This window comes from Archocentrus centrarchus, chromosome 23 (assembly GCF_007364275.1).
Source record: "Archocentrus centrarchus isolate MPI-CPG fArcCen1 chromosome 23, fArcCen1, whole genome shotgun sequence".
In the NCBI taxonomy this organism is placed as follows: domain Eukaryota; kingdom Metazoa; phylum Chordata; class Actinopteri; order Cichliformes; family Cichlidae; genus Archocentrus; species Archocentrus centrarchus.
Genome location: NC_044368.1, coordinates 7,958,342 through 7,970,816, shown reverse-complemented (window position 1 = coordinate 7,970,816; position 12,475 = coordinate 7,958,342). Strand labels below are relative to the sequence as shown.

General features: G+C 39.7%; 1 protein-coding gene across 1 annotated transcript; it reads left to right on the top strand.

Annotated features, from left to right (window-relative positions):
• Positions 1 to 3,014: 3,014 nt before the first annotated feature.
• On the top strand, positions 3,015 to 11,826 carry cd36 (CD36 molecule (CD36 blood group)). The gene is made up of 12 exons (XM_030720460.1): positions 3,015 to 3,251; positions 3,647 to 3,807; positions 3,968 to 4,112; positions 7,977 to 8,132; positions 8,244 to 8,335; positions 8,585 to 8,634; positions 8,751 to 8,820; positions 9,049 to 9,236; positions 9,350 to 9,468; positions 9,562 to 9,635; positions 11,125 to 11,179; positions 11,267 to 11,826. The coding sequence occupies exons 1-12, from the start codon at positions 3,129 to 3,131 to the stop codon at positions 11,438 to 11,440; spliced, it is 1,407 nt and encodes a 468-aa protein (XP_030576320.1). The 5' UTR covers positions 3,015 to 3,128; the 3' UTR covers positions 11,441 to 11,826.
• Positions 11,827 to 12,475: the final 649 nt, after the last annotated feature.

Below are 12,475 nucleotides of genomic sequence, written 5' to 3'. Positions count from 1 at the left end.
CCCTATCCAATACTACTACTGCTAATAATAATAATATCCATCCATCCATTTTCTTCCACTTAGCCAATTCAGGGTTGCAGGGGTGCTGGAGCCTAGCCCAGTTGCCATAGGGTGAGAGGGGGATGGGGGTTAGACCTTGAACAGGTTGCCAGTCAACACAGAGAGATCAACACAGAGAGATGGACAACCATTCACACTCACATTCATACCTACAGCCAATTTAGAATCACCAATTACCTTAACCCCACTAACTGCATGTATTTGGACTGTGGGAGTAACTGGAGTACCCAGAGAGAGCCCACACAGGCACAGGGAGAACATGCAAACTCCAGCTAGGACCTTCTTGCTGTGAGGCAACAGTGCTCACCACCATGGCACCGTGCTGTTCATTAGCAATAATAGGGTTGGTGTGACAGAGGAGGATCCTAGAGGTAGACGACTGACCCCTAAAAAGAGCAAGTGGAAGAAGAAGAAATAGAATTGTTTTATCCAACATATAAAATTGATTGATGTGCATTCATATTATTTGAAAACACTGTGCCTCATTCAAAAAGATGCTTCTTTTTAGAGTTAGAAAATACTTTTCAGGGTTCTACTTCCACCTCTAGGATCTATTTCATCCATGTGTTTAACAAATATTGTAACATTCAGTGCTTAAAATAGCTGAAAACCTTCCAAACTTTCCCCAAACTATCAGCAAAATATGACAGAACAACAACTATAACTTTGTCCAAAACATATTTACTTTAAAATATTACCAGTTTGTACCACAAGGTGGAGCAACAAGTCAATGTAATATGTCTTTAACCAGCCAAAAGAACACATTTTTTTTTTTATTAACAATGGTTGCTTTGGAAAAGGCAAAGGCTCTTGAGGACTGGGGATAGGGCTGAAAAGAATTATCAAAAGTTAAAAGAACAGCACCTTACCCAACTGTAAAGTGTTCCCCAGCAGTGGGGAAAGTTTTACCTCAAATTTGCAGAGTATAACTAGAAAAAGTACCATTAAATCCTTTAGTCCTGACAGGCTGGTGACCTGTCCAGGGCCTACCACACCTTTTGACCTATGACAGCAGGAGTAGGCAGTACCTCTGCAGTCCTGAATTGGATAAGCAGATGAAAATAGATGGGCTTTTAGATCAACTATTGAAAAATATACATAAGTAATTAAGACTATAACAGAAATAACAATAAAACTTTTACAACATTGTATAACACCTTAGCCCTAGAAAAGTTACATTTTATTTTGAAAGTAACTGGGATGATCTGTCTCTTCTGTTTATTAGAAGGTCATAGGAAAACATACCGGCCTCTTGCTATCAAGTGGACTGGAGTTTATATACAAGAATGGAAAGATAAAGTAAGCCACGATTACAGAATATACTCAGTGCCCTCCTTTTTAAACACTGCTTACTGGTTTCTTGCGCTGGTTCCCACAAGGCTCAAAATTGTGAAATCCTAAAGTCATACTTGCAAAAACAATGAAGTCATTCAGGTGAGATTCATTCTGTTTGATAAGTGTGTTTGTTTAAACAGACAGAGACAGACCTTTGGCAAAGAGATGTAATGGAATTAGTGTGTAAACAGGCCCTCTATGCTGAACATGCAGTGAGTGATGAGGGAAAGGTGGTGCTGCCCTCTAGTGATCATAATATGTAACTTCAGAGTGCATGTGCCGGAAATACTGACTGTTCAGCCTTACTGCACAGTAAAAAAAAAGCTGCATGAATTTAGAATGTTTTTTTTAAAGAGGCACCCCAACAGTTTTATATCTAAGGAGTAATTTGCTTGTCACATTGAGTAAAATACACCCTGCAGAAAGCAGTTGTATAATGACTGTTGTTACACCGGAGGAGCTTTCTGTAGTCAGAGAAAATTACACCTCATCATGTCACAGTGATGTCATAGGGGCTGTTATGGTTTCGGGTTGAAGCGTCACCTTCATAGTGGAAAGCCCGAGTTAGAGACTAAGGGTGCACATTTTTAGAATATGTTTGTTTATCAGGGAGGGGCTAGGGAAAAGGCAGTTGCATTATGGGAAGTGTAGTATTCAATCGTTTGGCATTAGGTACACATGTCAGTAAAGATCTACACTAATGTGCCCCCCCCCCCCCCCCCCCCCCCCCCACACACACACACACACACACACACACACCACTTAATGTATGGACTTGGTGCAATAGACATATCTTTTTCAGCATGTATTCCTCTATCATGGCCAGAATGACCCATCAATCATTTCTATTGGGTAAGCCAAATTTGAACTACATAGTTCAAATAGTCAGGAACCACCAGACCACACAATTAAAAGCATATCAAAGAAGACAGCCACCTTGAAGGGTTTTGCTATCCTTGCACTGCCACGATCATAATCAAATTTATACAGCTGCTGACCAACCTCCAATAGAAATAAAAATAACTCATTTATTACAATAAAGAGTCATGATAAGCATGGGGATTATCTTTGAGAGATAAGGTGCAATTCATTTTAAGGGACACAGCCACAAATACAGATAAGGTTTTATGAATGTACCGTATCTCCATAATGGGAATATGCTTAATCATTTATGTGTTCCTTCTTTCTAAGCTTGTGTGTTGTTCCCCAGAGCTGTGAATGAGTAGAACGAGTAAAACAGACAAGAGATGGCCAGTTAGATGGTGATATCTTACACTGTGGTACATCTTTGTGAGTGATTTTATTATACTGCCTGCAATTAGGATAAAATAAAATCTAACAAAACCATATGCAATAATGACCTGATCACTTTTTCCTTGCATCCCATGTTCTCTTTGAACCTTTCTCCCCAAACCAACTGTTATCACCTTGTCTGAAAGTGCTTACTAATGCCAGGTTAAATTCCTCTCAGGTGAACCATAACCCTGTCTTGTCATTATATAACTTAGTTTATCTGACACCTACCAGATGTGTGTGCCTTCACCTGGCCTTTGTTGCTCTGTCAACTCCTCTTATAGTACCGCCTGCGTGTATTGGTGCTGCTGTTGCTGATACACAGGCAAGCTACACATACTAGCACACACCACAAACACAGAGACAGAAGGAGAACAAGCAGCCAGGCAGCCAGGCAGACGGACGGATGTACGCTTGGAAGGAGGGAAACACACACCACCATGGGCTGCTGTAACAGAAGGTGCGGGCTTTTAGCCGGAGCTGTGTTTGGGGCGGTGGTAGCCGTCCTGGGAGGCATCCTTATCCCAGTGGGGGACATGATCATTGAAAACACAGTCAAGAAGGTATGGTGCTCAGTTTCACCCTTGGAAGGAGGATAGGGAGTGATAGAGGGTGTCTGTGTGTTTGTGTGTGTGTGTGTCTGTGTGTGTATGTGTGCGTCTGTGTGTGTGCGCGGAGATCAAGGTGAATCAGGTGAAATGAGAGGGAAGAGGAGCATGTTGTTGAAAGCTGCTGCAAACGCTAAACAAGAAGCCGTGCAAAAAAGCCAAGTGTGCCTTCTTGTTTTCATCTGTCAAAAGCATGTGTGATTTTATAGACACTGTAGAGACAGTCTAAATCTGAGCGATCTTTTAAAATAACAGAGCATCCACCTTTTTCATGTATCAGAGGAGCTGCTGGCCTGCTGGCAGTCTTGAGGCATGTTAAAAATAGACTGTTTGTGTCTGTGGGGTTTTAGGAAGCCGTCATCGAGCCTGGGACGACAGCTTATGACAACTGGGTAGCTACAGGGGCAGCAGTGTACAGGCAGTTCTGGTTCTTTGACGTGAAAAACCCACAGCAGGTTGTGGAGGCTGGTGCACCTCCGGAAGTACAGGAAAGAGGACCTTACACATATAAGTAAGGTTGATTTGCTTATCTCCTTAATATCATTTTAATGGAAGGCTTTTAATTTAAAAGTCATTCAGTATAGAAGCAATACTGTTTTAGCCCTTTATCACATTTATCTCATGCCACTTCACATACATTCATGTCTGAATAAGACTGTCTCCTCATTAAGGACAAGATTTCTTCCCAAAGCGAACATCTCAATCAACACCAATAATACTGCCTCCTTCCTGCTGCCCATGGGTGCCATCTTCGAACCATCCATGTCTGTGGGACCAGAGGAAGATGAAGTCACCTCTCTGAACCTGGCAGTCGCTGTAAGTGTCAGTGCCTGTGTGTGTGGTGATTCCTGACTTATGTCAGCTCTACTTTTAACAGTTGCTGTGCCGTTTTGTCTACGGCCAATGCGAGCAATGCCAGAGCGAGCTGTGCTGGCTTGCTGTAGGTTGATTTGAGCTTCAAACATTTATTTTGGATTCCAAACCTTTTTTGTCTTAATGACCCTTTGTAACATTATGTTTGTAAAGAAAGCAATTTACTGTACCTTCCAGGGTGGTTCATTTTAGTCATGAATGAAACTATCCACAAAGCAAGGATGAGAGAACAAGACTCATTAATGTATTGCATAAATTGTATATTTTTTTGTTCCTATTTAATTAACTGGCACTTTTTTTGTTTTTGTTTTTGTGATACAACTGAAGGTCCTGACATATAAGAAACTGATCAGTGAACAATCATTTGTTGTGTTGGAATCTCTCAGGCATGCTACACTTGACATAAAATTTTCAAGATAATAGAGAGTAAAAGCTGCACCTTTTGAAATGCATTGGCACAAATTTGACCTTGAAAGCAAATGGTCTCCGTTTGGGAAACTTTGCAGCCAAACCAGTGACTTCCATGCAAACTACAGGCGACTGCTGCACCCATTTACTGTCACCATTTCTAAGACTAAAGCAATCACAAGGAGGCTTTTGGTTTAGCACCAAATACTGTACCTATTTGCAACCAATTTTATGCTAGCAACTGACAGCAACCTCTAGAAATCACTTCAAGCAACCTCCAGCAACCACCTGCCAACCAGTCAGGGAGTATGCATTTTCCCCTCACAATCAGTGGTTGCCAGATGGCTGCTACCAGGTCTTTAGGCCTATGTAACTTTGTCTTATGTGTTTGACCCACATTTTCTTCTTCAGTTTACCCTATCAGTTTACAGCCCAATCATTATATTTAAAACTGGAAAGTAACTTTTGGAAAGATTGCCACTTTATCTGTTAAGGAAGATTTAAGCTGGATGCTGAATAGTTACAATTCCTCTTTTCCCCTCTGCTGTACTTTAAGACAGCTGTCATGGTTCATATTTATATTCCTCAGTTCCCTGGATTAAAATACAGGCTCTGCACTTTTTGTCATTAGGCATGCAGACTCTCAACTCAGGCTGAAAATCCTCAGTGCTGATTGAGCTAACTTTGACCAGCTCTTCTGGAACTCAAAACTCAGAGTTTCTTAATTCCTAAGCTGAGGAACAGGGCCCTGGCCTCCAGGTTTGGAACAAGTGCACAAAAGCACTATTATGTAAACAAACAGATAATCGAACTTCATTTGTTATAGAAAAATACATTCTGATACTAACAATTTGGTATGCACAGATGATCAGGATAATGGGGCTTGGTTAGCAGGAAAGGTGTCCCGAATTGAGACTGCAGATAGCTAGACTAACATAGCAAATCCACGGTAGTTTCTTACATTTACATGAATATTTTTTAATGTACCTAACTTGGTTAGCTTGTTGTTTTCCAGCAGATGGCATGCATATAGCCAAAAATGCTAAAACAGGATGCTAATCTTTCTGACAACTCTAACGACTTACTCTGACAACTTAAATATTTTTCATGAATAGGCAGCTGCTGGTTACTTGGCCAGTTGCCCCGGAAATCTGCAAATAATGCAACAAGCTTGTGTGTTTACTCACACTAGGAGAGTTTTGAAATGGTTTATGTTTATTTGAAAGGCTTTAGGAGATAAGTAGTGCTTCTTTTTATATAGTCATGCGAAAAAGAGGTTATGAAAAATTAAGTACACCTCAATAGCTTGTTGTACCACCTTTAGCATCAATAACTTGAGCTAATCATTTTCTGTATGGCTTCATTAGTCTCTCACATCATTGTGGAGGAATGGTGACCCACTCTTCTTTATAATGTTGCCTCAGCTCATTGAAGTTTGTGGGCATTCATTTAACCACAGTTTTCTTAAGGGCCTGACACAGCATTTTAATCAAGTTGTGGTCTGAACTCTGGGCCATTACAACATCTTGACTCTATTCTTTTTCAGCCATTCTGTTGTAGATTTGCTGAACAAATTTGGGTCGAGCTGTTAGTCAAATGTCCTCAAATTTGAATTTATAAAAAGGCCCAAATCATCACCCCAACCACTACTTGACAGCTGGTATGAGGTGTTTGTGCTGATGTGCTATGTTTGTTTTTCACTTGGTGCTATACATTATGGCCACACATCTCCACTTTGGCCCTGTCTGTCCAAAGGACATTGTCCCAGAGGTCTTGTGGCTTGTTCAGATGCCATGTTGCATTTGGATACAAACAACACATCAGAGTAAATGATGCTGTCCTCCAAATGCTTCACCGAGCCCTAGCTCATCTGGAGGAATCTGGCGCTTATGTGAGAGTTATGTTCTTTGATTTTCCAAGCACTTTCAATGCCATTCAACCAAATATACTCAAAGACAAGCTCACAGAGATGGGTGTAGATTCTTTCTTTGTTTCCTGGATCACAGACTACTTACCAGAAAGGCCACAGTTTATCAGGTTGGGGAACTGTGTTTCTGGGATGTTAATGAGCAGCACGGGAGCTCCACAGGGCACTGTCCTGGCTCCATTCCTTTTGACATTGTACTATACAGCAAACTTTAAATACAAATCTGAGTCCTGCCACATTCAGAAATACTTGGATGATACTACCATTGTGGCATGTATCAGGAATAGACAGGAATGTGAATGTAGGGATGTTGTTAAAGCCTTTAGTAACTGGAGTCACAAAAACCATCTCATATAGATCACCTATAAGACAAAGGAAATGATAGTAGAGTTCCAAAAAATGAAGGTCCCCTCTAGCCTGTGAAAGTATGTGGGGTGGATATAGAGGTGGTAACAAAATATAAATATCTAGGTTTACACCTAGATAACAATCTAGACCCTGAATACAGACAAACTATACAACAAATGGTCAGAGCGGTCTCTATTTGTTAAGAAAACTAAGATCTCTTGACATCTGTAGTAAAATGCTGACGATGTTCTATCAGTGTGCTGTTCCCTGCTTGCAGTCTGCTGGGGTGGCAGCATCAGAAACAAGGATGCAAAGAGACTGAACAAACTAGTGAGGCAAGCTGTCTCCGTAATTGGAGCCAGGCTGGACATGCTGGGAGAGGTGGTGTAAAAATGCACACTAAAGACATTAGAAGCCATCCTGAACAACTCTAATCTCCCACTTTATAACATCTTTATGGACCGAAAAGACATCAGTACTAGAAGACTCTCCTCTCACTATTGTAAAACGGATAGATACAGAAAATAATTTGTACCCACAGCCATCAGGCTTTTCAATTCTCATACAAACAGCAGATGAGCTATGTCAGAGATATGAATTTCCCTCTGGGATCAATAAAGTTTTTCCTATCATTTGCTTATTCTTATGTTTTTTAGACAGAAGAAGCTTTCTCTTAGCAACTCTTCCAAACAAACTATACTTTTTCAGTTTTCCTCTAATTGTACCATCATTAAGAGTCATTAAGAGTTTTTTTGCAGTTTCTCTGACAATTGCACAGTTTATAAAATATTATTTTTTTACATGATTGTAGATTGTGGCATTGTGGCTGTTGAGAATATGACCCAATTTGAAAAATATTAGAACTTTTCATAATTTATTGTCTAAACCAATAATTTATGGTTACATTAAGTGTACCTAATGTACTGTAATGGTTACATTGAGCGTAAGCTTGCTTGTAAGTAATCGCTCTCATAAAAGAAGATTGTTTTCTGCCTTATTTTCCTCAGGCAGTTGTTTGCACATTTTACATATGTACACATGGAACCATGTTACCTTTTTTGTGTGATGCCTTCGTTCATTCATTTTCCAAATGTAAGGGTTTGTGCTTTGGATTTTTCTTCCAGGGGGCTTATTCGCTGGTTCCCCCAACGATGCATATCGCTCTAGAAGTTCTGATAAAGGCAACAAATTCCTCCTTGTTCCAGAAACGTGCAGTCAAGGAGTTGTTGTGGGGTTATGATGACCCAATACTGAAAGACACCATCGGCCTATTTTCACCTGTAAGTAAACACTTCCACCTGGTAAGCATAGAGAGACAAGTCTTACCCACTGACGCAAACAACATGAATGTCAGTTATTTAACAAAACTGAATGAAATATGTTTTCCATAGTACAATGATACCTATGATGGCTACTACAATGTTTTCAATGGAAAAGACGACATTTCAAAAGTGGGAATAATTGACAGATGGAGAGGAGAGAAGTGAGTACAGTTATGACTAAAGATACTGCATTTGAAGCCTGGATCTTTGATCAAGGTGTACCAAATTTGATGCGTCCTGTTTTTTTAATTGATTTTTTATTTTTGTATGCTATTTATTTATAATCATATTAATTAAATAGATAATCAGATTTTACTAATATTGAAAGAGAACATCTTATAACCACATTTATTTTTACTGTTAAATCCAATTGCAATTTTTTTTCTGACAAATTACATTTTGTCTCACAGGAAATTAAGTTTTTGGAATGATGAATATTGTGACATGATCAATGGGACAGGTATGTAGCATACAGTAACATGCTCATTCACTTGTAACATATTTCCACAGTTCCTGATGCAGATAAATTATCTTTATGAACAGACTTTGTGACATTTTTCTCCTCTTTTTCCTCAGATGCTTCCTCCTTCCCTCCCTTTTTGGACAAGAAGATACCCCTCTTTTTCTTTTCATCAGACATCTGCAGGTGATAAATTGTTTCATTTGTAGGTGGAATTTTGGTCAAGCCCATTATCTCTTGATAATAGCTGGAATGGCATCATTACTGAAACCTTTGGACTTTAGCCTATCAGTAACCACTAGAGGCTAGAGCTTTCTAATATAGTCATGTGAATTAAGTTGCATTATGAAGCCAAAGATGACTTAGTACATGAAAGTTGAACCTGGATTAGCTTCTCATCTGTTTTCTCTTCAGGTCTGTGTCAGCCAGCTATGAGGCAACTCTAAATCTTAAAGGTATCGAAGTTTACCGCTACGGCCTCCTACCATCCACCCTGGCCTCTCCTGTGGACAACCCAGACAACAAATGTTTCTGCAGAAATCACAAAACCACTAAAAACTGCACTCTGGCTGGAGTGCTGGACATCAGTTCCTGTTCAGATGGTCAGTCAGCATACAGAATATCAAGACTCAACTGGAAAATAAGATATTGTACAGTTGTAATGTTATATCAATCTGCTCAACAGCTTGTAATTCTGTGCTTCCTATCTTAACAGGTAGACCTGTCTACATCTCTCTGCCTCACTTCCTTAATGGCAGTGCATCTCTTCGGGAGGACGTGTTGGGTCTAAACCCAAACGAAGAGCACCATAAAACTTTCCTGGAAGTGGAACCTGTATGAGCCAATCTTATGTATTTATTTATTCATATGTCAGGGTCAGCAGGAGATGGTAGATACTAACTTTTATTTATTATAATTTCTCCCTAGACTACTGGTTTTACCCTGAATTTTGCCAAGAGAATTCAAGTGAATATGATGTATGGGCCATCAAAAGTCATCACGTAAGTTGTCGTTCACCTTTTTAAAGGAAACAATGAGGGGCAATTTGTTGTTTGTCTGGTTTGAACAAAAATTGTTTAAAGGGGTTTTGTAGTAAACTAGCTCTTCTGGACTTGCACAGAGACGGAACACAATTATGCCCCTCCAAAAACAATTTATAATAACTCCAAATGGTCTTTGTGTAGTGTGATGTGCCTGCTACTATTCCAGCCATACACTAGATGTAGTTATTATGGCATTTTGAAGCCTCAACATTAGCATTTTGGGTACTGCCATGCCAGGTTATGCTACAGTCACACAGGGGAAACCCAAAACAACTGCATACAATGAACTTGTGATCGATCACTCGCAGTCAGTTGCTGTCTTCAAAGCTACCTTGGTGCATCAATGTGGCAATAAAATGGGAATGAGACGGTCTAAGAGTCAATCTGTTATCAGTCCACTATCTGTAACTGAATGGGGTGAAGTTGGCAATTACACAGAACCTGTGATAATGATTAACTGTGATAAATCAGAGAAAATTGCAAAACTGTTCCTGTCTGCACACAGAAATTCACATTAACCACTTACATTAAGAGTCCAGCTAGAACCTCATAGATTTGAAACAGAAATTCATTAGTGGATCCACAAACCATGACATATTTGCAGCCGGACACATTTAACGCTAAAATGACACAGGGGCTTGGGAATCTTGTGTTTAGTGTATATAGGAATATAACTAGAATACAACCAATTGGCAACCAGTTGTGTCTTACTGCAAAGAGAAACGTTGCAGACAAGTTGCTCTCATCAACACAGAAGCCTCAGACTGATTGCAATGTGTGAAACCTTTGCCAGTCTGCCTGAAAGCGATTGCAGTCAGTCTCAGTCAGACTGGATTGTTGGGAGAGGGGAGACTTGGGTGTTTGCCTTGCGATCAAACGTGGTCAGTCAGAGTTTGAGGGTGCTGCACGCTCAACCTCTGGGTAACCAGTTGGTCAACTACTTGCAATCAACCTCTGAGAGCAAAAAAAAATTAGTACAAATATTGAACAACTACAAAGGCAGCCCCCCTCCTAGTCACAAGGAAGCTGCCTTCCTGTTTTTACCCTAGTGTGACTCAGCCATTATCAAGTTGCATCCATAAACTCTCCAGGTGCAGTGCACAGATGCAGATACCAGCTAATGAGTGCTAAGTAGCAAACTAGATTATTCCTAGTAGATATTTTCATTAAAAAAAATTTCCGAAAGGAGATCTCATGTGCATGTGGGGCTAACTGTTTTCCCCTCTGGCTGGCGTGGATTTCAGAGTATGCATTTCTTTATGTTACTATGAATCTCTTCTGCTAAGCTACCTGTGGCTAAATGTAGCTTTAGAGTACTTACATGAAAGAGCTATCTATATTCCCATCTTATTCTTAATAAGAAAGTGAATTAGCAAATTTCCTAAAGTAGGATGTTTTGAGAGAGAATCAAGCAGTGAATGAAAATTAATAAACTCTTGTCCTGCAGGGTGCTAAAGAAAGTGAAAAATTACACCTTATTCCCCCTTGCTTGGCTGAATGAGGTAAGATAAAAAAAAAAAAAAGCCGCTCTGTCACGAAGAGTGAATCGTGTTCACTTTCTCATACTCATGTCTCCTCTGTGTTACCAGACTGCGATGCTGGATGACGAAACAGCGGACATGTTTAAGAGGGAGCTTACCTCCCGTATCCAGATGTTGGAGATAATACAACAAGTACTGCTTATTGCAGGTGTGATCATCTTTGTCTTGTGTTTAATCTCTTACGTCTGTGTGAGGAGGAAAGATAAAGCCATCCATGCGTGAATGAATCATTCATGCATTCAGCTGTTTGTCATAAATAAGAGCACAGTGCATTGAAGCTGCTACAGAACATCAAACTTTTTGATATAGACTCGCACTTTTGGAGGTTTTTTTTTTTTTGTTATCCTGAATATTATAACTCCTGTGATAACCTGGAAGAGTGCTGTGATTTTGTAAAGCTGTAAAGAATTCCTTTGGCAATTATCAGTTTAATCGCAAACACTGTAATATTAACTATCAGGGATTTCTAGAGGTAAAGGTAGTGGAAACTACTCTTAACTGTCAGGTAATCCAGGAGATCTCTGAGAAGGGAGACATGGATTAGTTTGACATCCTGTGAAAGAAATGTATATGAACTGAAATATTGTGCGAATGTATGCTTTGCTGAATTAGTGTGTTTAAAATAAATAAATACTGGAAATGAGAGTTTTTCCATCTGGGATCCTGTTCCTTTGTTCCCTTGCATTGTTCTTACCAATTATGAAAACAGATTTGCTGTAAATCCCCTTTGGCTCAAGATACAGCTTGGATGGCTCCCTGTGCTAAAACAAATTTCTGCATTGTGCATACTTTCGCTTTACTTTACGGGGCCAATAAATCAGGCAGAGTAATAAAATAAAGCTCGGGGATTACTATTCTGTAGTTGTGAATGGAACTTGTGTCTGTCTGGTGAGAAAACAGTTTTTTTTTGCTCAGCAGGAAGCCACTCTTTAGTTTTATAGGTTTTAAATGACCCTCTGCAACCTCCTATGGGTGTTTTGGATTCTGCTGTTCCACAGGAATCCTACCTGTCACTTATATTGGGAAGTGTTTTATTGAGATTAAAGAAAGACAAGTCTTACTTCTGTTGATGTGCGGTTTGCACAAACTTGGGGTATCCCAAGTACCTTTGCACTGATATTTGAATTTCTTTGGCAAGTATAATTTGTTGCAAATGTGCAAGATTTTGTTTGCAATGTTTGAATCCTTTTAAGCTTCCACATCCAGGTAAAATCTAAATCTTAAGCTGAAGCTACAAAACACTTTGGTAGTTTAGTT

Excerpts from the sequence above, each read along its gene's own strand:
- cd36 (XM_030720460.1), top strand. The coding sequence starts at position 3,129 with ATGGGCTGCTGTAACAGAAGGTGCGGGCTTTTAGCCGGAGCTGTGTTT. Across the intron at positions 8,336-8,584 it reads GACAGATGGAGAGGAGAGAA|GAAATTAAGTTTTTGGAATG; the intron begins GTGAGTACAGTT and ends TTTGTCTCACAG. Across the intron at positions 8,821-9,048 it reads TTTTCATCAGACATCTGCAG|GTCTGTGTCAGCCAGCTATG; the intron begins GTGATAAATTGT and ends TTTTCTCTTCAG.